The 23,014-nt window shown below is 39.5% G+C and overlaps 6 protein-coding genes across 9 annotated transcripts; 3 read left to right on the forward strand and 3 right to left on the reverse strand.

Annotated features, from left to right (window-relative positions):
• The first annotated feature begins 128 nt into the window (after positions 1 to 128).
• LOC105697961 (striatin-interacting protein 1 homolog) lies at positions 129 to 4,839 on the forward strand. Its single transcript, XM_012421725.1, has 13 exons — positions 129 to 235; positions 337 to 646; positions 817 to 933; positions 1,019 to 1,302; positions 1,384 to 1,559; positions 1,627 to 1,940; positions 2,030 to 2,240; positions 2,401 to 2,555; positions 2,644 to 2,888; positions 2,976 to 3,203; positions 3,301 to 3,472; positions 3,554 to 3,758; positions 3,872 to 4,839. Exons 2-13 carry the CDS (start codon positions 491 to 493, stop codon positions 4,135 to 4,137), a joined length of 2,529 nt encoding a protein of 842 aa, XP_012277148.1. The 5' UTR covers positions 129 to 235; positions 337 to 490; the 3' UTR covers positions 4,138 to 4,839.
• On the forward strand, positions 4,041 to 18,421 carry LOC105697960 (exosome complex exonuclease RRP44). Of its 3 annotated transcripts, none has more exons than XM_012421723.2 (15): positions 4,041 to 4,126; positions 12,169 to 12,247; positions 12,316 to 12,489; positions 12,627 to 12,784; positions 12,866 to 13,056; positions 13,125 to 13,354; positions 13,426 to 13,701; positions 13,796 to 14,080; positions 16,230 to 16,467; positions 16,543 to 16,801; positions 16,890 to 17,133; positions 17,217 to 17,437; positions 17,540 to 17,708; positions 17,793 to 18,074; positions 18,150 to 18,421. In XM_012421723.2, exons 2-15 carry the CDS (start codon positions 12,194 to 12,196, stop codon positions 18,291 to 18,293), a joined length of 2,925 nt encoding a protein of 974 aa, XP_012277146.1. In that variant the 5' UTR covers positions 4,041 to 4,126; positions 12,169 to 12,193; the 3' UTR covers positions 18,294 to 18,421. The 3 variants fall into 3 exon arrangements, with proteins under 3 accessions (XP_012277146.1, XP_012277147.1, XP_012277145.1); XM_012421724.2 differs by lacking the exon at positions 4,041 to 4,126 and adding an exon at positions 10,426 to 10,512; XM_012421722.2 differs by lacking the exon at positions 4,041 to 4,126 and adding an exon at positions 11,363 to 11,446.
• On the reverse strand, positions 5,006 to 10,476 carry LOC105697963 (glucose-6-phosphate 1-dehydrogenase). 2 transcript variants are annotated; one of them, XM_012421727.2, is made up of 8 exons: positions 10,366 to 10,476; positions 7,307 to 7,431; positions 6,846 to 7,210; positions 6,311 to 6,679; positions 5,983 to 6,212; positions 5,715 to 5,920; positions 5,475 to 5,635; positions 5,006 to 5,398 (listed from the first exon to the last, which is right to left on the reverse strand). In XM_012421727.2, exons 1-8 carry the CDS (start codon positions 10,382 to 10,384, stop codon positions 5,299 to 5,301), a joined length of 1,575 nt encoding a protein of 524 aa, XP_012277150.1. In that variant the 5' UTR covers positions 10,385 to 10,476; the 3' UTR covers positions 5,006 to 5,298. The 2 variants fall into 2 exon arrangements, with proteins under 2 accessions (XP_012277150.1, XP_012277151.1); XM_012421728.2 differs by lacking the exon at positions 10,366 to 10,476 and adding an exon at positions 7,974 to 8,110.
• On the forward strand, positions 11,455 to 11,931 carry LOC105697896 (TPPP family protein CG45057-like). The gene is made up of 2 exons (XM_012421627.1): positions 11,455 to 11,814; positions 11,897 to 11,931. Exons 1-2 carry the CDS (start codon positions 11,466 to 11,468, stop codon positions 11,929 to 11,931), a joined length of 384 nt encoding a protein of 127 aa, XP_012277050.1. The 5' UTR covers positions 11,455 to 11,465.
• LOC105697964 lies at positions 14,167 to 15,205 on the reverse strand. The gene is made up of 4 exons (XM_023434752.1): positions 15,092 to 15,205; positions 14,670 to 15,001; positions 14,409 to 14,578; positions 14,167 to 14,249 (listed from the first exon to the last, which is right to left on the reverse strand). Exons 1-4 carry the CDS (start codon positions 15,197 to 15,199, stop codon positions 14,236 to 14,238), a joined length of 624 nt encoding a protein of 207 aa, XP_023290520.1. The 5' UTR covers positions 15,200 to 15,205; the 3' UTR covers positions 14,167 to 14,235.
• Positions 18,300 to 22,682, reverse strand: LOC105697962 (acyl-CoA synthetase short-chain family member 3, mitochondrial). Its single transcript, XM_012421726.2, has 12 exons — positions 21,984 to 22,682; positions 21,375 to 21,540; positions 20,993 to 21,282; positions 20,777 to 20,873; positions 20,489 to 20,697; positions 20,146 to 20,374; positions 19,971 to 20,081; positions 19,647 to 19,846; positions 19,421 to 19,566; positions 19,077 to 19,299; positions 18,832 to 19,007; positions 18,300 to 18,735 (listed from the first exon to the last, which is right to left on the reverse strand). Exons 1-12 carry the CDS (start codon positions 22,087 to 22,089, stop codon positions 18,640 to 18,642), a joined length of 2,049 nt encoding a protein of 682 aa, XP_012277149.1. The 5' UTR covers positions 22,090 to 22,682; the 3' UTR covers positions 18,300 to 18,639.
• Positions 22,683 to 23,014: the final 332 nt, after the last annotated feature.

Below are 23,014 nucleotides of genomic sequence, written 5' to 3' on the forward strand. Positions count from 1 at the left end.
TGAAATATCTACTTTACCTGTAATCGAGACTTTACCCGGATTCTTGACCAGTTAGTAGATGGCCCTGTGAATGGTTATTTTAGTTTGTAATACCCCGCGAGAGTGCAGCACGCTCGCAAACGGTTGTATGGCTTCTTCAACAATTTCGTTACTCGCTGTCCTCCATTTGCTCCATTTTGCGTTAAGATCGTTAAAATTGTTGGCGAACGGCTGTAAACGGTCGGGAGTCTCGGAGGTTTGCAGGATTTTGTTGCGAATTTACTTATTAAGTTCTCTCGATTTATCGTCAGGTCTCTGACCCTTGTTACGTTTCTTCACGTTGAGTTACTCCGACAGGCTGACAGTCAACGCTTCCGATGGTTTCCTTTGACAGAGTAACGTCGGGTACGGTGGAGGTTGGTTCGGAATAAAGGATACTGGCAAATCAACGACAAAGGTGGGAAAGATTCATCGTGACTTGTGCAACTGAAAGGACTCTCTCACGCGTTTCATGGGAGACTCTAATTCCGATGTGTTGGAGGCACCTTCAGTAACAGACAGAATAGTAATAGATGGAAACGGAAACAGAAAGAAGTGGCTTCTAAATTCTAAATGGATGGAAACAGAAACTAGAGGAGGTGCACGCGAACAAATGCAGGACTCCGATGTAAGTATTTACATCTAAATAATTCCTCGCTCTAATGATATCGATTCGAGGACAAGCAATATTCTTTCGGAGCATTCTGCCGACGATGTTAAATTGGTTAGGACTTCTTTGGCACTTGCTCTACAATTAATGCATGTAATACGTCTTATGTATTTTATTACATATAATAGGATGGACCAGAATGTTCAGACTTGGACTTTACATATGTTGATGCCGACGAACATGTGTATGAAATCGCCGAATTGTACAGTTATTCGGAAAAGAGTGAACTACAACTCAACCTTATGGTAAAATTTTTATACTTGTGTACATAACGCTTGTTAAATTTTTTTTTTTTGAGGATATACAATGAGGTTATTGATTTAATTGAAGGCATTTGAAGATCAAATGGAATGGTACAAATTAAGGCCTTGGTGGCAAACTCTTAAAAGATCTCAACAGAAATCTGTAATCTATAAACTATTAGATCAATTGGAGATTTCCAATAAAGAATTAAGGATGACAGCTGCTCGCTGCGTCCTTTATCTTGCTCAAGGTTGTTGGGCCGAAGTACAATCTGACAGGGAACAACAAGACTGGACAAGACGAAATGTTATGCTATTGTACGAAGCTGGAGTATTCGCAGCTTTTGTCGAGTTACTAAACATTGAAATCGAGTAAGATTTTGTACATGTAGAATTATGTATTTTAGCCAGGTTACCTGTGATTAAAAAGTACTTTTATTTCTGTTATCACAGGAATGGTATCGCAGCAAGTTCGGCCATGAGAAAATTAGCTGTTAGCTTAACTGACTCAGTAGATCTTCGTGTAATTATATCTGTTTTGTATATTATTACTGAAGTTATGCGAGAGGAAGCAAAAAATCCTGATAGTGAATATAAGCATCACGTAGAAGCTTTCAAGGAGGAAATCAGTAAGTCATTGTTAATTACCATATTAAAATTATTATAAATCTATTAAATACAAATTTTTTTAACTAGTAAATCCATTCGGAGAGGAATTACTGGCAGTCAAACTTCTGGGTATGGTTACAACATTCTGTACTGGGTCAGCACCACATTTCCCTATGAGAAAGGTTCTTTTATTATTATGGAAATTGATCCTTTTTTCCTTGGGTGGTATGGAAACTTTGAAGCAATTGAAAAGAAAGTATCGTGAAGAAGCTGGGTTAGACAATCAACAGGAAGACACGATAGAAGTTGCTAGTGAAATGCGATCTAGTACTCCACCGATAACTGCAACTGATTTGTTGGAACCACAAAATCAAAAGAAGCATAGTCGACCATTCAGAAGGGTTGGTTCAACTTTTATTTTTGAGATTACCTGCTGTTCACTTGTTAGTTAAAAAAGATGTCTTATGTTATATTTATATATATTTTGCAGAACTTGATGAAGCAGAGATCATTAGATGAGGCGGGCCTTGCTTCAGATTTTGAAGATGGAGAAAATTCTACCAATGGTTTACATGTTGAACACAATGGAGATGTAATTATTTTTATGTGTACTCCACCTGTGTCAAATCAGCCACATAACAAAACTATTAAAAATCAGCAGCCACCAAGACCCGACACTCCACAATCCACTAAAAGTAAGGGTAGGTTAAGAATAAATCTGACATTTTGTTCAGACGTCCATTGAAATTTCTGTCTCTGATTCTAATCGTATCAAATTACATGTAAATGTTTCGTCACCCAACGATGACATTTACTCAAGTTTTATAACCAGATAAATTATTTTTTTCTTTAAATCAATAGGTTTACCTTGGACTCCGAAAGTAAGGCAGAAGGATATTGACACATTTCTAGATGTTTCTAGATTAAAATTTGTTGGATATAAATTGGATGGAGATAGAGAAAGTTTAGCAGGGCTTCCTCAACCTATTCATGAAGGTGTAAACACCCTTAAACAGGTATAATAAAATATTCGGTTATCGTTTCATCGAAATGTAAGAAAATTTCTGGAAGAGTCAATTCTTCAGCGGTATGCATTTGTTGTAGCACATGTATACATCTTTATCAGAAATTCAGATCCAGAAGGAAGAAGAAATAGCTAGAAATCCATTAAGCACGGTGGAACCTCCACCCCGTCAGACACCTACAGAAATTTTATACCAAGCAATTTTGCCAAATCTTCCGCAATACATGATTGCACTGTTAAAAGTTTTACTTGCTGCTGCGCCTACTAGTAAATCTAAAAGTGACAGTATAAATATTATGGCTGACGTATTGCCCGAGGAAATGCCGTACGTATTCTGTACATTACACTATCTAAAGTACATATTTCTGTTGATTACATCACTATTTAATTATCAACGTTTCGCTATTTACAGGATGACAGTATTGCAGTCAATGAAATTAGGAATTGACGTGAATAGACACAAAGAGATTATCGTTAAAGCCGTTTCCGCGATATTGCTGCTTTTGCTAAAACACTTCAAAATAAATCACATATATCAATTTGAATTTATGTCTCAACATTTGGTGTTTGCTAATTGTATTCCTCTTGTCCTCAAATTTTTTAATCAGAATATCCTGGCATACATTGAAGCTAAAAATATGTAAGTGCTCGATACACGTACATGAACTTTTATACATATATTTATTATGGAACGTTTTCAGATATATTTGATTACATGCATATTTATTTTTGTTTAGAATTCCGATTTTAGACTTTCCTACTTGTGTGATCGGGGACCAACCAGAGTTAACGATAGAGAACCTCGAGATAGGCGACTGTCAAACGTATTCATGGCGCAATGTCTTCTCGTGTATTAACCTTTTACGAATCCTGAACAAATTAACCAAATGGAAACATAGCAGAATAATGGTAAGAGGGATATATAAATTTCTCTAACGAAATATTGATGGAACGAGGATATTTAATAGTTTTCACTCTTTTACCTTACAGATGCTAGTAGTTTTTAAGGCTGCGCCAATTTTGAAACGTACCTTGAAAGTAAGGCAGGCTATAATGCAACTATATGTATTGAAGTTGTTGAAGATGCAGACTAAGTATCTCGGTAGACAGTGGCGCAAGACAAACATGAAAACGATAAGCGCAATTTACTCTAAAGTGCGACATCGCCTAAATGATGATTGGGCATATGGCAATGGTGAGTTTCACCAAAATTATTTAATATTTCAAATATTATATTCATTTAATACATACAATCTGGAACTGTACTTATGTGAACAAAAAAAAAATCATTTCGTTACTTTTTATCAGATTTGGTGGCGCGACCTTGGGACTTACAAGGTGAAGAGTGTGCACTGCGTGCATGTGTTGATATATTCAACAATCGACGATACTCTAATTTAAACAAAGACGAGGAATTTGAACCCGTCGATACATCGATTCAGTCCGTGCTAGGCACGAACATTGAATTGACGGATGAGTTCAAACAGCATTATGAACTGTGGTTGCAGCAAGAAGTTTTCCAAACAACAATTAATTGGGACGAATTATTGGATCCTGCAGCATGTGAGATTTAAGTTATTATATTAAGAAAAGAAAGAAAAGTATGGTAATCTCTGATGTCTGAGAAAATATTTGTCCAAATTGTGAAATTTTGCGGGACTACTAATGAATTATAGTATGTATTGCGAAGTGGTGATAGGACAATATGTTCCCAGGACTATGTCAGGGGTGCACACATTGCAGTAATTAATTTACTTACATTGCAAAATTGTAATATAATGATTAAGAAATTGGCCGAGCAATGGGAGTCCTCAATTTCTAAATGCCTTTTGTTCTTCAAGGAAACATACAATTCTATTCTGTTCTTTTGTACATGGACATATTTTTAGTTTAATTTATTTTGTGCAATTTCTATTATCTTTATCTGATATATTTCTTATTTTACATTAGAATTTACACTTAAGAATGTAACCGTACTTGACAAAACGTGCTCTGGTGTAAGTGAGAATTGTAGAGTGTAATGCCTCGGTGAGATTAGCATTTAGCTTACATCATGCAGTCGATAGGTTTTAATGGACTACTCCCGTAGCAGACATTCGTGTACTCAGCGATCTTAGCGTTTTTCTCGCATTTTACACATTTTTTATCTAGGCTCCGATTTCATGTATAGTTAATAATCAGTAATGAATCGCAAAGCGAATAGCAAGCAGCACATAAAACGATACACAGTCATTGGATAATGATCAAATGAAACATTAAACCACTCTTGCCATCAATATTTATCGTCATTTAATTTTTACAAAGTTTTTCAAACCACTTTATATGTAAAAATACTTTTAACAGGGATGTCCATTAAATTGTATCAATTAAATTGTACGTGACATAAATTTACTGCTAGTCTTATTGAGAAGAGTGATTTTTAGAGATAGTTGGATCATTTCATGTAGTAAACGATACCTTGTATTCTCATCGGTCTGTAATTTTATAAATTTATTACAATCTCTTTAAAGTGAAAAAATCGCATGATAAAACGTCACTTAGATTTAAGACGAATCATTAACACTCGGTATAAATTGCGCAGTACAATAAATGTACGATACATGAATCTATGCATATAAAATGATGAATTGTACAAGATGGAATGTAGAGTTCATGAGCGTCGAAATGTTATGTCGATCGAACCACTTTTGTTTCGTAATTATTTGACTGAATATCTTGCAATAGCTTTTTTTTTCTTAATGGTGATTAGGATGGATCCATTTATATGAACCATAATACCTAAAATTACTTCGCTTAGCCATTTCATCGGCTTCTTTTGGTCCTCGAGAGCCATGCCTGCGTAAACAAAAAGAAAAGGATGTTTAAAACATACGTTATACAACCCAAAAATATATGCATGTAAATAACTTACTTATATGGAACTGGCTGAATATTCTCTTTTTCTAACCGATGAAGCAAAGGGGTAAATATTCTCCATGCCTCGGACAGTTCGTCACTGCGTACAAAATGCATTTGGGATCCACAAAATACATCTAATATAAGTCTCTCGTAAGCATCGGGTAATTTTAGGTCCTATAAAGATATCAAATACACATATCTAGATTTACTGCTGGTAACCAAGAGTAGCAAAAAAAAAGAATAATTCGTTTACCTTGTATCTATTACCATACGTCAGATCTAACTCTGTTTCTTCCAGGTCAAAAGTAATACCTGGCGATTTCGTCATCATCTTTATGTACAATGCTTCACCGGGTTGCACTCTTATCACTAATTCGTTCCTTTTAGCTTTGCCCTCAAAAATGTCACCAGGCACATCTTGATATTGAACTCGTACTTCTGCTTTGCGCTCGTTTAAGGCTAATAGTGGTAAAAATATATTTAATTCGCGACAACCTAAGCAATTAGGGTGAACAGCCTACCTTTTCCACATTTCAATATGAACGGAACACCATCCCACCGTTCATTATTGATTTTTAATACAGCCATAGCGAAGGTCGGGGTATTCGAGTCTTTAGGAACTGTCGGGTCATCCAAGTAGCCTAATTTTGCCTCAGGATCTGCGGATTCAGGGTCTCCAACGTATTGTCCTAACACTACGTCATCTAAGTTCAGTTCTTTTATATACCTTAATACTTTCACCTTTTCGTTCCTGTCCACGGACAAAGAAACACGACGAGAGTCATTCGTTATTAATATATCTCATAGCATACGTGTACCTTAGCCAGACTTAATTAGTCTTAATCTTACCTAATATCGTCCGGTTGACAAGACGCAGGTTTCTCCATGGCAACCAACGATAAAATTTGCAACAGATGATTCTGCATTACGTCTCTAATTATTCCGAACTCGTCAAAGTATCCACCTCTGCCTTGGGTTCCAAAGGGTTCCTTGAACGTTATCTGTATGCAGGCAACGTGATCCCGGTTCCACGTGGGGTTGAATATTATATTTCCAAACCTCAAGGTCATCAGGTTTTGTACCATTTCTTTCCCCAGGTAATGGTCAATACGGTATACTTGGTCCTCCTTGAAAAGGAAAGCCAGGTGGTCCGATAATTGACGAGAGGTCTCATCGTCACGACCAAACGGCTTTTCTATGATTATCCTCGTCCAACCTCTACAAAATAAATCCATAATTGTTACAGTGTTGTATTAAAAAATTCATCCAAGCTGAACGGAATCTATAAATTCTCCTTGGATCCCCGAGCTTGGATAAATTGTCATGAAAAATGGAAAAACCGTCTCGAGTAATGTATACGGTAATTGATTTTAACCGGACTCACTTTGTACCCATGCACGTGTTTCTTATCTGTACCGTTGCTGGTCTAAATACGGTTGGCGGTAATGCCAGGTAATACAATCTATTTGCCGAAATTTCCGACTCGTGTTTCTCGATCTCCTGATTAAGCGCCTCGAAATCTTGTCGTTTGTCGTAAGACCCGGCAATGTAGTGATTCAGTTTCCAAAACCGCTCGTATTTCTCCTCTTCTTCTGGCTTCACTTTCATGTATTGATGGCATTTCTCTCGCAATTGCTTCACCGTCAAGTGGGTCCTTGCGTACCCGATAATGGTCGTAGGCCTTGGCAAAAGATTGTCCCGGAAGAGCCACCAAAGCGTAGGGTAAATCTTCTTCTTCGCCAAATCCCCCTGGATAAAGGAATCGTCGTGTAAGCTTTTCATACAGAGGTGATAAGCTCTCTATAAATAATTTTAATGGAATACTTTTTATCGGCGCGCACTTACCGAAGCCCCCAATGTTACGAACACGTGGGGAAGTTTATCGTCAAAATGTGTCCCTTCCATGTGGTCCATCTCGGACGATTTCAAGGATTCCCTGATGAGCTTCAAGCTCTCCTCCGTGGACCTCCCTGGATAAATATAAAATAACGCGTTAATATTTATCTACATTTTCTGTTAAACCGACCCTAGTACAGGTTCGGATAATTTGTCAATCAATACTGCACTACATTTGTCATCGTTATTTCGTTTACGAAGTTGACCAAAAAATCGAGTTCGTAATTATACACAGATATCGTATCTTAATTTCCCAATGAGAAAACATGGAAATCGCTTTTCTTCAGCTAAACAAACGTATCTTATCGCCGATGCGAAAATGTGCGATGTGAAAAACGGGAGATAAGGGATCGTCACATATTTCCTATCACTGGCTTTCATTTTTAGGAAATGACATTTTATTCATTTTCTCTGCTCAACCCATTTAACGTTAACTACTTCTAGAACTAAAAACACGTGTCCTGAAAATTCCAGTTCTCGTTAACTCTTGAAAATTAATTCAACTTTCCGCATTTGCAGAATTTCGCGGTACGAAATTTAATTCTCGCGGTGACACGTTTGCACTATTTTGTTTATTTTATTTTCTTTCCCCTTCTTTTCTTCATATTCAACTTACTCGACATCTTGTCTGCAAATAAATTTAAGCTCTCGGAAATTTATTTCGGTACTTAAGTCACAACCGCTCTTATCACTGACGGTGATTGCTTTGATGTGCTACCAGCACGACCATGAATCAGAAACTGATCGATGATCCACTGACTGAACGGAGCTCGGTCCTGTGAAGTACGTAAACTAACACTACACGCACACATCTTTAAACTCGCTCGTAATATTCGACTGACATAGGCGCCGGGAGAAATTGAGCATAACTGTATTTTTCCAATGTTTTTGAAGAAACAGGGGTAATCGCGAGATCCTAGAGTGCAAATAAATATAGACCTCGAGGGGAATAAAAAAAATGGTTCCCAGTCAAAATGGCGACGAAGAGCCGAAAGACGCAGCGACGTATTTTCAGGCTCTCCGAGGTTTTTAAACCCAAAGAAGACGTGAAAAATGTTCGACATTAAACCGTGGAAAGTTTGGGAATGATAAGAAAAACATAGAAGTGCAAAATTCGAAGAAACGGAAGGTGGGGAGTTGCGCAAGAAGACGGGGAAGCGGCTTGTAATCACGTAATGTCTCATCACGACGATAACTGGCCGGTATATTTATTCTCCTTTGTTGTTATGCGGCACCACTGCATATCAACTAAAATTTCCCCAGAGAATAAGTGGGATGAATATTCATTAACGTGTCCGACACTTTAAGTGCTAATCTAATTTCAGGTATTCATTAGTGCATCGTCGATCACGCCTCAGGATGTGCGTTTCGGGCATTGAAATCTAAAACAAAATGGCGGCGGTCGAACCGATCGACGCCGCGAAGAGGGTTAAAAGAGACGAGAATTATTCCGCGTGTAGAATGAACGGAGGGAAAGAGAGACACGTGGTGGTTAGAAGTTTCGTCGGCGAAATACGGGAGATTTTTAACGGACGGAAATGTTACGTCGATGCGCAGCGCCGAAGCCATGCATTATTGATGAGTAATAGGTACGCGCGAGTACTCCGGAGGCGCCATTAAGAGAATGACTGTGCGAAATACAGCAAAGTATATGAAAATATCTCCGCGCTGTCGAAAGGCAATTTTTCCTGCGGCCCCGAAGTATAACGACTCGACCAGAGGGATTTTCCTCAATGGAACAAATCCTGAGGCGGTCTGGCCATATTAATTCCAACCTTGAAATTACCACCCAGTTCGTTATAGAATTTTCAGGTTATCTCGATGACGAAACAGTGTTTGTGGAGCATCGCGGAAGTAACGATTTTTTTTTAATTATAGGAGTCTAATTTGAGTATAATGCGGTGTCGATGTGAGGCAGGATATTCACGGCATGTTATTCGACGCCTGTCAGTGAAAGGAGTGATAATCGCGTCATAAAAGTTGCACTTGACTTCGATGATCGATGCACCAGAACGCGAGTCAATCAACAAACTACGTAATGCAATTGCGACCTGACTTGGAGATCTTGAAATGAGGTTTTTTTTTAATGCAAATTCTAGTTCCCGATTTTTAAGACAGCCAACGAAAATTCTGTACTTCAATCGGAACGATATTTTGGCTTCGTTGACATTTTCATACGTGTAGATTCATTTGACCAGATTTCGATCACCAGGGAGCATCGATAAGGGTCACGTTAATTAATATGATAAAAAAAGACGAATGTTTATGCTAAGGAGTATCGCCAGATTGCAAATGTACGCATATGGTAATTTTCACGTGCATTGAGAAAACACGTGCGTCGAGAAATCAACGTGCGTGCTTTGTGGCGTGACACGTCGTGACGAAGAGGATGATACGGTTATCAAGTACCGCACGCTTCCTACGCTATTATTAATAGAACGGAATTAATCTGGAATTGGTTACCGCTGAAATACTGTAATTATAAACAGCGTGATCGATACTTTATCCGCGCCCTCAAGATATGATTCCATTCTCATTTTAACGTCCGCGAATTAAGGACGATCGTTATCTATTGGAGTACCGAGTATATTGTGAAGCTTGCGTAATTCGTATCCTTTGCTATCTTACCTCGGGCGTAAAAAGGAAACGCGGACAAGGTTTACGAACAGGAGCGCGATTGCCCAAGGCGGCAAAAAGTTTCATGAAAATAAATTGCTACATTGTCCATGAAATTAATTCTACCTAACAAGGTACATTAAAAATATTGAAGGAGCAGGGTAGAGGTCATATTAAATATATTGGGTCTTCATAGAATTCATGACACAAGGTTAACAGGTGGTTTTTGTGCACCTCCTCGTTCTCAGAGTCGAGCAAAACCAAGTGTGACGTCAGCAGAAACGATGCGTTCATCGCGCATGCGCATGTTGGATCTTTTCACATTCTAACAGAAATAAACTTTGGCGGAGTCTTTCATGGCACGTATTAAATTAATTACGAAGTAGACTTACTTCTCTGTGCAGCGTCCATTTCGTCTTTTGGGTTTTCTTTCCTATTTCAAGGAAATAATCTTTCCGGCGTGCAGACCGTGACTCGGACAGGTTCAGACGTGCCAGCGCGTTGTCCTCTACTGTGCGTCGTTAGACAATGTCAGAAAAGTGAGGAAAAATTGGATAACGTTAAGTTCTCGGTGTGGCAAAAGTGTCTCCGTTTCCGAAATTAGAAAGATATAGCAGGACTATGTCAGTTTACCTTTCTGTCGATTTATTGAGTCCTGATGTACCGTGAGGCGTAGAGGTTAGTTGTGGTGCCGCGCGCTAACTGACCGGAATAAATCCATTTTCAAGGCGAGAGTCGATCATGCTTCTCTCGTTTTCCTTCGTGATTCACTCTCGGTTTTGTCTCTTTTTACTTATGTTTAATGATTTCTACCAAACTGGTCGCCCATAACTTTCAACTGTAGCGGTTTTCTGTGACAAGCGAGACCTGGTGATAACGGTGATTGATGATAATGACATACAAGAACCTAAGCTTATGTAGGGTATAAATCTCTCACAAATCACGGCTTTCAATATTCTTAAGGTTTCTTGGTTCGAACTTTGTTATACTCTTTTTACCGACTGTATTCATAAGTTGAAATAAAGGACCCATTGTGCCACCTATTAGCGTAAATGGGAAGCATCGCTCTAATACAGGTGGTAAATAACATAAAATTAAAAAATACACAATTACTGGAAATTGAGATCAGTAGATAAAAATGTAGATATGTATTCTGCTTTCGACGTATGTAATAATACCAGACTACCCATTAGAATCTATATTCATGGAATACATATGGGATTACAACCAAACTTTTATGTTAAACATCGTTGAACAACGCTGGTACCAGGTTTACGTACGGAGCCAAAATCCAAGAAAGGGAATATCATTGAAAGAGCGTTAGACATCAAAGCTATTCATAAGCTTTGTTTCAGGAAAATTTGTATTAGTTTATTACAGTTATCTTTATTCTTTAATTTTCTCCCATGGAACATTCGATGAAGATTAAAGAAGAGGAAGCTGAAGTGGTGCCTCTCGAGGAAATGTTTTCAGGTATCCAGACACGCAAGACATGTGCATCAGGCTAATCCCTCATTCTTCGTACAGTTTTCTAATATTAAGCGATCCGTTAGCATACTGTCACATGGATCCTCTATCAAATGCAATGGGTGTACAATTATTACCCCTGTCGCAGAGTGACAAGTGGTTAAAGGCAGCACGGATCCTCGATATGAACAAAGTAACGACTACAGACACTGGTCTGTGTTTCTTCAAGTTTCGTAAGCGAGCCATCTCTTTCGAAGAATACCTCGTTTACCTCAAGGACTTGGCGCAGTCTAGAGGTTTAAATTTTGAAGACATGAAATATGAAATGGAAAGGTCCGGAAGACCGGTTCCTTTTATTGATAAAAAAAAGAAACGTAGTATACAAAATTAAATGAATATATTTATAAACTAATAACTTATAGTTACGTATATATATGTGATTCTGATTTGGTTTAGGTAAATTTAAATTAAACTTTTTCTGCATCAAGTAAAGCGTTTTAAAATTGTAAGAAATTATTTAAGAATTGCAGCGGAAGTGACGCGGAGGTTATGCGCAATTTTGATTGGTTCGTCCTCGGCGCGTTGACGCGCCGCGCTCAGTGGGACTATGGTGTATCGTTTACACTCTAATACATCGATACCGGACTCCTATTCCAATGAATTCTAAAGCATGCTTTTGATCACTTAATAATGTTTGTAAGGTTATGATTGTTAATTGTCATTTTCAGTGAAAAATATTAATGAACCGGCAAGATGTTAACGACCAAAACTTTCTTTCGCAAAAGCAAAAGAGGGAACATATTTAAGGTACAATTTATTTGGTTTTGAATACTCATGAATAGGTTAGGTACTAATAAGTTTCTTGAAAACAACAGATTGTAAGAGAGCATTATCTCCGTGATGATATATGGTGTGGTTCCGAAGGATGCAATACCTGTAACCACAGACATGACGATGTCCTTCTTAGTGATGAAAACCCTGGATTAAAAAGTTCTTTATTTCCAAATCCTCATTACTTAGTGCTCGACACAAACATTGTACTCGATCAAGTATGTAATGTCACCAATCCAGATATATTTATCTGTTAGAAATGTTTTACTTCTTTTTATGTATTTGAACATTTTATTTTATTCTTATTTATTCAATGGATATTTGCTTGTAAATTAATAAGGTTATGCAATTACAGATACATATTCTAGAAGAAAATGTTCTTTGCAATGTAATAATATTATATACGGTATTTGATGAAGTACAACATAGAAGTTCTAATGTACATAAAAAATTAAAAGACTTAATGTCTGATCCGGGACGACGATTTTATGTGTTCGTCAATGAACATCACAAGTTGGTGCTGTTTTAAATTATTTTATAACTTTAGACAGTATCGTGTTATTTATGTTGCGACGTTGTATCTTTCTTTATTAGAGACACATACGTAGAACGCGTGCCAGGTGAAAAAATAAATGATCGAAATGATCGAGCCATAAGAACTGCCGTTAAATGGTATAATAAACATTTAACGTTGGGAAGTCAGAATCCAGTGACAGTTATTTTATTAACTGATGATGCAGAAAATAAAAGGAAAGCTATTGAAGATGGGATTCCTGCAGTGTCAAGTTAGTATTTGTTGATTGTTCATTAAGTGTAACAATGATCAGTTAATTTAATTATGTCATTTAAATAGTGGAGGAATACATTGCATCACTGGATAATCCGGGCCTATTATTGGATAAAATAAATAAGCGCAATTATATATTAGAAGGAAGTAATAAAGAACCATTATTTCCATTGCACTTGGCACCTGCACAAATACACGAGGGAATAAAGGATGGAAGTATTTTACAAGGAACATTTCTGGCATCGAGGGACAATTTTCTTGAAGGAAGTGTCAATGTAGAAAGCATAGAAAAATTTGTAAGCATGGATTTTTGTTATTGTATGAAATTCAACATTATATTTTAATAAAATATTGTAACAATGTTTAGGTACTTGTTCAGGGAAGAGCTGGATTGAACAGAGCAATTGATGGTGACATAGTTGCTCTTAAATTGTTACCAGAAGATGAATGGTCTGCCCCTTGTGACCTTGTATTACAGGATGAAGAAGAAGATCCTGGTGATATTTTGGACGATGAAAAGTTAGTAATTGAGCAAGCACCAGCGAAGCCAATTGAAAAAACTCCAACTGGAATAATTGTTGGAATTATCAAAAGAAAATGGAGGCAGTATTGTGGTATTTTGCAGCCAAGCCCTCTTAGAAATGTATGTTTTCCAATTTTATTGGCTTTTTTGATTCTATCATTGTTTCTCTGGTTGAGTGCACAATCTAAAGATTAATTGACATTATTGATTGTAGGCAGTGAAACATCTTTTTGTACCTGCAGAACGAAAAATTCCTAAAGTTAGAATTGAAACTAGACAAGTGGATATTTTGAGTAACCAGCGAATCATAGTAGCAATAGATTCATGGCCACGTCATTCTAGATATCCATTAGGACATTTTGTTCGAGCTTTAGGAAAAATTGGAGATAAGGAAACAGAAAACGAGGTCTTGTTACTGGAACATGATGTTCCTCATAGTCGATTTTCTGATGCAGTACTTAGTTTTCTTCCAAAAATGCCATGGACCATTACCGATGAGGTGAGTTTGTATGTAATTAACGTTTTAATAACGGTACATTGTATTGATATTAAAAGTATACAGTTCAGTTTTCTTCTTGATATTTCCTGGATGATTCAATGTTTGTATTACTAGAGTTGCTCTCTGTTACAAGTAATGTTGGTCTCGTTCTTAAATCACCGAATAAAGCCTGAAACAAGTGTTATTTTAGGAGAAGCTATGTGTTTATAAATTCATGTAAAATCACTAACTTCCAAAACTGTTTGCATTTCCGTTCGTAATTCAGTTCCAAGATAGCCATTGCTGTTTATGTTATTTATTAAAGATATGTTGTATATGCCACTTCTACCTCTCGTACTTGCAATATTATTTTGCGATGCCATGCCAGAGTTTGAATTATTATTTGTATCAAAAACAGTGTGATGAGAAAGTCCACTTGACGATAGAGGGGTTAGTAGAATTTCGTTAATATTCACTGCAGTGTGAGAATGCTCCCCGTTCTCTTCTCTTCTTTCAGACCTGTGGGAAATAAAAATTGCCATAAAGTCACTCCTAAAAAACTGAATTTTCAGTATGCAAACCGCTATTTAAACATGTTATTTTTTCTCACCTACGTCTTTTTTGAACCGATAGTCTTTGTGCTTTTTTCCCATGTTGTGATATCAGTGAAATAGAAGTTGGAAGTGGCTGTGGTAGTGATGATGTTATTGACATTGATGGTGGTGACGGAAGTGGTGGTGGCGGCGGAGGTACTCGAAGTGAAATTTTGGATAATTCATTGTTAGGTGTAACAGAGAAGGAAGGGAACGGAAGTGGAATTATGGATTTTTCTTTCCTAGGTGAATTTTTCTCAGTGCTGCTTGTCAGTGGCACATAAATTCGAAGATGATCAAGCTTTCGAGTAACAAGCATGCTCAGATTTTCCAAAGCAAATTGCTTGCCCTTTGAAGGAATTACAATTGATATACTACATATAATTTTTTGTTTCATAATTATTATGAACGAAAGGGATAGAATAATGAGGGTTGCAACCTTTATATCGGAAAGCATTCCTTCGAGGACGTCAGATTTTGTAGTGTTCTTTACATTTTCCCATCGAGAGAACATCGTCTTATCATATAACGATATAATGTATTCCATCTCTCGAATTTCTGTAGGATAATTCATCAGGTGATTTTTGATACACGAACAAAAATTTGTATCTCACTACTTACCGTTATCTTTTATTCTTTTTAATAATTTTCTTACGGTGTTTTTTTCAGTTTTGATCATTTTGTGTTGCTTTTTTAATTGTTCCACGTTTGTCAGCGCACTTTTTACTTCCACGAGCATACCTTCAAGCTCACTAGCACTGGCATCTACGTGTTTTTGTAAAACACTGAAAATTTTATTTAACACGGTTATACGAGATGTTTAACCTTCAATATGATTTAGAGATTCTTCTTACTTTGGATATTCATCTGTCAAATAATTTAAATCTCTAACACTTTTGAGATATGTGACAAATTTGTCAAGTTGGCCACAGAACAGTAATACATCGGACAGAGATACTTTTCGGTTTAATATATGCTCTTCGACAGTGCCACTATAAATGTTTGTTTCGTCACTTAGGTTCTTTTTTTCTACAATATTACTCATATCGCTGGGCTTGATGTTTACATGTGTATTCATGTTACTCTAAAAAATGATTATTAAAATGGCTTAGGTTGGGTTAATGATACTATTTACTAATAATCTGTTACCTCGGCTTCACGCTTTACCATTCGAAATCTTGATATAATGCGGTTGATGAGTTTCTCAGAAGAATGTTTTTCGTGGCGATCGAAACTTTTATCCATATCGTGAAATGGTCAGCATGAGGACTGTCTTTCCGCCCGCAGTTTATGAATTTTACATTTTGAAGCAATATGCTAAGATATGTGTGGATACGGATGGTTCTGAGTTGAAATTTCAGTGGATGTCAGACATTTTGCCAAAGTCGGGAAACAAAAATGTCTAACTCAGGAATCTTGTCGATTGTTTTTTCAAAGGTTTCTACAGATCGGTACCTCTTTGTGTAAAAATACATACTTTGGACATAGCATTTGTATTGCATATATAACATAAAAATGAGAGATTTACTGAAATGTGTAATTGCGGTTTAAGTATATTATTAAAAAATTGTTTTTAGGATCTTGCTCAGCGAGAAGACCTAAGACATTTAGACATTTGTTCAGTGGATCCACCAGGCTGTACAGACATCGATGATGCACTTCACTGCAGAGATTTACCGAATGGTAATTTAGAGGTGGGAGTTCATATCGCAGATGTGTCTCACTTCATTAAGCCTGGGAATGCACTCGATAAGGAAGCTGCTCTGCGAGGTACTACAGTATATCTAGTTGACAAGAGGATCGATATGGTACCAGGTAATTAAATATGATACCTATTAATTCATGAAAAAATTACAAGAGCATTATTTTCTATGATTTATCATTTTTCAGAATTATTAAGCTCAAACCTTTGTTCATTGCGAGGCAATGAAGAAAGATTTGCCTTTTCTTGTATATGGGAGGTGGATCACGAAGCTAATATAATTGCAACAAGATTCTGTAAGTCTGTTATTCGATCACGACAAGCAATGACATATGAGGAAGCGCAGCTGAAGATCGATGATAAATCGCAACAAGATTCCTTGGCAAAATCACTTCGACAGCTTAATAAATTGGCTAAGATACTGAAGCAGAGACGTCTGGAAAATGGGCAAGTTGTTTTGATCGTATTGTTTAATTATATAATAAAACAGCCTTTTATATAAAATTATTTGACATCTTGGTTTTTTGTTATACAGGGCACTGGTTTTGGCTTCACCTGAGATTCGCTTCCAGGTAGATAGCGAAACGCACGATCCCATCGATGTCGAGGCTAAAAAGATTCGGGAAACAAACTCCATGATCGAGGAATTTATGTTGCTAGCAAACATATCCGTCGCCCAAAAGATTGTACAAGAATTCCCGGAATTCGCGATGTTAAGAAGGCATCCTGAACCACCACAAGCAAATTTCGACCCATTAATTAAAGCCGGTAGAAATCAGGTAAATCTTGCGATTCATTAAATTAGGTTTGAATAATTTACATGACTCGAAGAACCATTTATTTCTGACCTTATGTTTATCAGGGATTCGACATAATTACAACAACCGGAAAAGAACTGGCTCAGTCTCTTAACGATGCTAACAAAGAGGACAATCCTTATTTCAATACAATGTTAAGAATTTTGGCCACTCGTTGCATGATGCAAGCTGTCTATTTCGTTAGTGGGATGTTGCAGCCCAAGGAATATTTCCATTACGGTTTGGCTTGCCCAATTTATACTCATTTTACTTCGCCAATCAGGAGGTGAGGATAGATTGACAGTATTTACATATCATGTTACAGCTTTTAAACCTGCAGGGGAAAATTCTATTATCGATAATACATTCCTTTTTATCTGCCTTACAGATATGCAGATATAATCGTTCATCGATTATTAGCGGTATGTATAGGAGCGGACGCAACTTATCCGGAGTTGCTGGATAAGAAAAAAAATCACGCTCTGTGTCATAATTTAAATTACCGAAATCGAATGGCTCAATACGCCGGGCGAGCTTCGGTTGCTCTCAATACGCATGTAAGTTTCTACTTAGAGTTATTCTAAGTCAAGTTCGTATTTATTAATTGGGTTTTACGGTCAACATTTTTTTCTCGATTCCAGTTATTCTTTAAAAATAAGGTGCAAACGGAGGAAGGCTACATACTTTTCGTACGGAAGAATGCCCTCCAAATTTTGATTCCAAAGTTCGGCATGGAAGGAACCATATACCTTAGCCATAAGGGTGAGACTTTGTCGGTTAATTTCCATTACAACGATGAAGATCATTCTCAAAGATGCGGCGACATCGTGTTCCACGCATTCGACCCTGTCGTCGTGCAACTTAGTTTAGACAGTTCAAATATCCAGCATGAAAAACTGGTCTTCAAACTCGTGAAGCCGCAGGTAAATATAATAAAAGATTAACACGCTCGTTCCTTTCCATTTTATCCGGAATATCTTATTAAATAATGTAAATAGATTCCAGGATTCAGCGTCCCTGAACCAACGATGGACGCCGCGGAAGATGTAGAAATGCAGGAAGTATCAAAGAGAAAAGTGGAGGAAGTGTCGGATGAAGTTCCCAAGAAGAAAAAGGGGAAGAAGAAGAAGAAGAAAAACTGAGCGGTCGACGGTACAACGAAACAGTGTTCTATACTTATACAATTCTTGTACTTGATTGCGCAAATTGAACGACGCGGAAAGAAACGTCTTTCTTTGCTAAATAAACGTTTTTACCCTTGGAATTGTAATTCACGCTTGTAAATACTTCACCTAAGAATCTACTAACTTCGATACTCCAACAAAGAATCGGCTAACAGGACCAACAAAAATTCAGTGACTACTATCAGTTAGTAAGAAGTGTTCTAGAGACTAGTATCTAACTACTGACATTAATTTTAGTTATTTTGTTGTAATTAACAGGCACATTAGGGAGAACAAGACGGAACATATCGACGTGCTCTGGTGGTCATTCTGGATCGGGTGCCATTTTAGCGTAGCCCAATTTTTGAAGCACTTCCTTTATCTCACGATAGACTCGAGGGTCCTCGATAGTGCTGGGTATCTGTAAAAAAAGATAAGCTCTTCCGTTACTTTTGTGCCATGCGATTACACTAGAAGCGATTGGAAAAAATTAATTAACACAAGTGTTTCTACGTACTCTTACAACTCGAGAACGGGCAAGATCTGAAATCGATTTGCGGCAGGTTTTCCCGGATCGAGTCCGAGGTAACCCTTTGACTGCGGCGGCTACTTTAAACGACGCTATTGGTCCTATAAGTTCCCTGACCCTGGATATCAGTTCCTGATTTATCTCCAGCTCGTGCTTGGTAACACCTGAGATCGAAGTACGTCGAATCGGTTTAATTAGAGTTAAGGAAAAAAATATGCAATCGAGGGACTCACCTTCTTTCAGGACGTAAAGGCACAAGGGTATTTCTCCCTTGGTGTACTCCGGTACACCGACGACAGCGGCATCCACGATATCGGGATGACCTAATACAACATCTTCGAGTGCAGAGGTGGACAGCCGATGACCTGCCACGTTTATAACGTCGTCGTCACGTGCTGTCACATAAACATAGCCGAACTCGTCGATATATCCTGCATCCATCGTATCGTAGTATCCCTAACACGTGACGTATCGTGATTTTAAGAAAGAGGAGTTCCAATTGTTCACCCTTTCGCGTCAATTACAGATATCGGACTCCATAGGAGCGGACCGATTACGTTTCAAAGAATACTCTTACGGGGTATTTTGAGAAGTAGATGGCTTTGAATCTATCAGGAGCCTGGTACAGCGTAGACATGGTGCCGGGAGGTAGAGGCAGCTTCACCGCTACCCTTCCAAGCTCGTAAGGCGAAGCCTTGCTGCCATCCTCTCTTAGTATCCGAACTGCGTAAATGAATATTTTTAAGATTCATCACGGGGGTATTCTCGCAAATCCGTGTACCGCGATCATACAAGGGACCTACCGATGTACCCAGGAACGGGCATCCCCGTGCTGTACTTCGGTGGATTCGTACTATGCCCGAGGCCTACGCAAGTAGCAGTAATTGCGTGTCCCGTTTCAGTTTGCCACCAATGATTAAGGATCGGCACCTGAAAGGTATTCTCGGCCCACGCCTTGGTCCCGTAGTCGCAGTGCTCCCCCGCCACGAAAATCGCCTTCAACCTGCAAACGATCCTCGGCTACCCAACTGTGCACGGTGAATCGGTTCGCGCGAAAGGCAAGTCTTTCCTTCCGAATTAATCATTAAGGGGAAAAAAGCTAATAGGCAATTATGTAAAGGACTTACGACTTCGTGGAATACTTCTTACGTAGGAGGCCCTCGGGGTCGGCGCGCCGGATCACCCTGAAGGCGGTGGGGACGGTGAAGAGCGCGTTCACCTTGTGCTGGCTAATAATCCTGGAAGATGAAGGGCGTCGATCGAGACGTCTAGGAAGTCAAACTCGAAGGATGGGTGTCTAACCTGAAGTATTGACCAGCATCCGGCGTTCTGTCGGGCTTCCCCTCGTACATCACGCTGGTCGTCCCGTACAAAAGCGGCCCATAGCAGATGTACGAGTGTCCAACTACCCATCCCAGGTCGGAGGCGACCCACCACACGGAATTCTTATCCATCCCGTATACATGCTTCATGGTCCAGCAGAGGGTCGCGATGTGCCCACCCACGGGTCTTTGAATTCCTTTGGGCTGATCTGGAACGGCATCCGCTTAAATTCTCATACGAGCTCTCACGGTAGACCGCAATTAATCCTAATGTCGGAAGGAAACTACGGAGCGATGTATCGCCTCGCCAGAGGAGGAATCACCTGTTGTTCCCGATGTGTATAAAACATATAAGGGCTCGTTGGCCTCGACGGCCACGCAAGGATGTGCCCTGGCTCTCGATAGGACCTCGTCCCAATCCATTTGGGACGCCGATAACGGAGATTCCCACACGTTTCTTCGCTGATAAACGATGCACGCCGGCTTCGGCGCCGATATCATCCCCATTGCCTCGTTCACCATGGTGGTGTACCTACGACCAGGGTAAACGGTTACCTGGTATCACGTATCATTGACACGCAAAGTTAAAGCCAGCGAGAGAAAAAACCAACTTAATGACTTTATTCGGTTCCAGGCCGCAGCTGGCAGCGATGATCACTTTCGGCTCCGCATGGTCTATCCTTGTGGCCAGCTCCTTCGCCGCGAAGCCTGAAGTGCAATTTAGATCATTCTTTCGTCAGTTTATCCGAGAAGGCGAGCGTATTTGTCGTCGTTTTTTGCATTGTTTCCTCGAGTCCGGGGAACTTTGCCGCCTATCGATTGCTCACCTCCAAATACCACCGAATGAATTGCGCCGAGCCGCGCCGTTGCGAGAATGGCCATTACCGTTTCCGGTATTAAAGGCATGTAGATGAGGACCTTGTCTCCTTTGGTTACACCCAAGTCGGATAATGCCCCCGCCAGCAAGGATGTTTTTTCCAATAGTTCATTGTACGTGACCTTTCGGATCGATGACGTTAGTGGACTGTCGTGAATGAGTGCAGTCTTGTCGCCGTTTCCTGCGTTTACGTGCCGATCCACTGCGTTGTGACATGCGTTTATTTCCGCGCCGACGTACCTGCGAATCGAGGGCCGAGTTTTGAGGAAAGTTACCGGAATTCGTAGTCCCATCTACGCGGATAATAGGACTTAATAGGACTTTAAATGTACCATTTTGTGAACGGCTCGTTCGAGTTGTCCATTATCTTCGTCCACGGTTTACTCCACTCCACGCATTCCGCGACTTCCGTCCAAAATTCCTCCGGATTTTCCACCGATCTCCTAAAAGCCTCCTCGTATACTGGACTGCGGTAATGCGTTTGGTCGAATATGTAATCTGGAATTTTAGACGAGCGTTTTTCCGGGCTCATTGTTGTGCGCAAGGTCTGGTAGAAATTTATTAGAACGTTCATGGCTCATCTCTGCAGTCTATTTACTTTCCCGAATTTTTTCGTCCGTTTCCATCTTAGCACTAATAATTGCGCGATCACGCACCGACGCCTTAACGACGGACGATTTAAGGCGCCCTGTGCCAGGTGAAGAGCTAATTTGCATGCAAGGGTCCGTCATCTCGCAGTTTGCCATCCTCGGGTTCGCTAATAAGTACGGCTTATCGACGAGTACCGGAAGTACCTCGGGAATTAATTACGCTAATCGTTCTTGGAAATATTTGGTCAAAAGGCTTCGATGGAACTTCGTTATACGTCGGGAGGTACCGACCGGTGCGATTTATTTTTTCGTTTTATCCACCTCGCGTAGTTTCCTAATTATTATAATTACCCTCCGGCTTCTTCTGCGTCCTCGATCGAGCGATTCGCGACTCGAAGATCGCCTCCCCGTCTTCCAGTTTGCGGTCGAGGCAATCATCACGTCGTTGATTCAACATCTCGAACTTCCTGGGGTGCTAGGTGTCGCAAAGCCAAAAAAGCCCCTCAGTCCACGAAGAGGGGTCCATCCACGAACCTCGAATCCAGGAAACAGCCCCAGTACTTCCAACCGAGGAGGATCTCCACCCAGATTTATCTCACCATTTATTAAATAATTATTCGGGAATTAAAAACGGATTTATCAGTCCGGAGGATGAAACCAAAAAGCAGGGTCAACGCCCGGTCGAGTCCTCCGATTTTGTAAATCGGATAGCCGGAGCCTCCAATGTTTGTTTTATTTGAATTTTTTATATAGCCCGATTTTACTTTGGAATGCGTTATAATTAATTAACTTATTTCCGGGCGCGATCCGCGTCGGCGATCGATGGATTCACGTCGTTCCTTCACGCCGGGCGACGTTGATCGCATTTCGGGTCTATTATTTTTTAGCGCCGGGAACTTTCTTAGGGGGCTGGCTCGAATTTTAAAGTTAATCGAGATTCTTGGGGCTCGAGTTCGCGATTCGCAGGGGTCCTCGGCGAGCTCCGTTTTAATGGAATCGGTCGGCGAGCCGGCCTCCTCCGGACTGAAAATCGAAGCCTGCCACGAGTGGGAGACTACCGATTATCTAATGGATATGTAAAAACTGTCGCCATCTAAATTCCGTATTTCCTGGAGGACCCTTGAACTCCAAAGTATAAAGGTTGACGCTTTAATTGTTGCCGGCCCCTCCGAAGCTCGAGCTCGGCAGCCAATCGCAAAGCAGCGGACTCGATAAGCGAGGTGGGAACGCCAATCGGAAAATGGCGAACAATTCTGACGATGTAAAAAATTAAGTGGAAAATGACATCACGAGGCAGACGCGACAAGTTCGGCTCTACGACGAACCGAGGAGCCTATATCGACTTTCGGAATTAGCTCGGCCAAGTATACCGAAACAATGTT

This window comes from Orussus abietinus, unplaced genomic scaffold, assembly GCF_000612105.2.
Source record: "Orussus abietinus isolate OABI.00-Male unplaced genomic scaffold, Oabi_2.0 scaffold1, whole genome shotgun sequence".
Taxonomy (NCBI): Eukaryota; Metazoa; Arthropoda; class Insecta; order Hymenoptera; family Orussidae; genus Orussus; species Orussus abietinus.

What these genes read in the sequence shown, in the direction of transcription:
- LOC105697961 (XM_012421725.1), top strand. Translation starts at nt 491, where the DNA reads ATGGGAGACTCTAATTCCGATGTGTTGGAGGCACCTTCAGTAACAGAC. An exon ending in AACTACAACTCAACCTTATG is followed by an intron (nt 934 to 1,018) that starts GTAAAATTTTTA and finishes ATTTAATTGAAG; the next exon opens with GCATTTGAAGATCAAATGGA. An exon ending in ATAGTCGACCATTCAGAAGG is followed by an intron (nt 1,941 to 2,029) that starts GTTGGTTCAACT and finishes TATATTTTGCAG; the next exon opens with AACTTGATGAAGCAGAGATC.
- LOC105697963 (XM_012421727.2), bottom strand. An exon ending in TGTCAACCGGACGATATTAG is followed by an intron (nt 6,213 to 6,310) that starts GTAAGATTAAGA and finishes GTCCGTGGACAG; the next exon opens with GAACGAAAAGGTGAAAGTAT. An exon ending in CGTATGGTAATAGATACAAG is followed by an intron (nt 5,636 to 5,714) that starts GTAAACGAATTA and finishes ATATCTTTATAG; the next exon opens with GACCTAAAATTACCCGATGC.
- LOC105697896 (XM_012421627.1), top strand. Translation starts at nt 11,466, where the DNA reads ATGTGCATCAGGCTAATCCCTCATTCTTCGTACAGTTTTCTAATATTA. An exon ending in TATTGATAAAAAAAAGAAAC is followed by an intron (nt 11,815 to 11,896) that starts GTAGTATACAAA and finishes GATTTGGTTTAG; the next exon opens with GTAAATTTAAATTAAACTTT.
- LOC105697960 (XM_012421723.2), top strand. Translation starts at nt 12,194, where the DNA reads ATGTTAACGACCAAAACTTTCTTTCGCAAAAGCAAAAGAGGGAACATA. An exon ending in CATGGACCATTACCGATGAG is followed by an intron (nt 14,081 to 16,229) that starts GTGAGTTTGTAT and finishes AATTGTTTTTAG; the next exon opens with GATCTTGCTCAGCGAGAAGA. An exon ending in CAGAGACGTCTGGAAAATGG is followed by an intron (nt 16,802 to 16,889) that starts GCAAGTTGTTTT and finishes TTTGTTATACAG; the next exon opens with GGCACTGGTTTTGGCTTCAC.
- LOC105697964 (XM_023434752.1), bottom strand. Translation starts at nt 15,199, where the DNA reads ATGGAATACATTATATCGTTATATGATAAGACGATGTTCTCTCGATGG. An exon ending in GAATGCTTTCCGATATAAAG is followed by an intron (nt 15,002 to 15,091) that starts GTTGCAACCCTC and finishes ATTCCTTCAAAG; the next exon opens with GGCAAGCAATTTGCTTTGGA. An exon ending in TCGGTTCAAAAAAGACGTAG is followed by an intron (nt 14,579 to 14,669) that starts GTGAGAAAAAAT and finishes TATTTCCCACAG; the next exon opens with GTCTGAAAGAAGAGAAGAGA.
- LOC105697962 (XM_012421726.2), bottom strand. Translation starts at nt 22,089, where the DNA reads ATGTTGAATCAACGACGTGATGATTGCCTCGACCGCAAACTGGAAGAC. An exon ending in GAACCGAATAAAGTCATTAA is followed by an intron (nt 20,698 to 20,776) that starts GTTGGTTTTTTC and finishes CCCTGGTCGTAG; the next exon opens with GTACACCACCATGGTGAACG. An exon ending in CCCGTTCTCGAGTTGTAAGA is followed by an intron (nt 18,736 to 18,831) that starts GTACGTAGAAAC and finishes CTTTTTTTACAG; the next exon opens with ATACCCAGCACTATCGAGGA.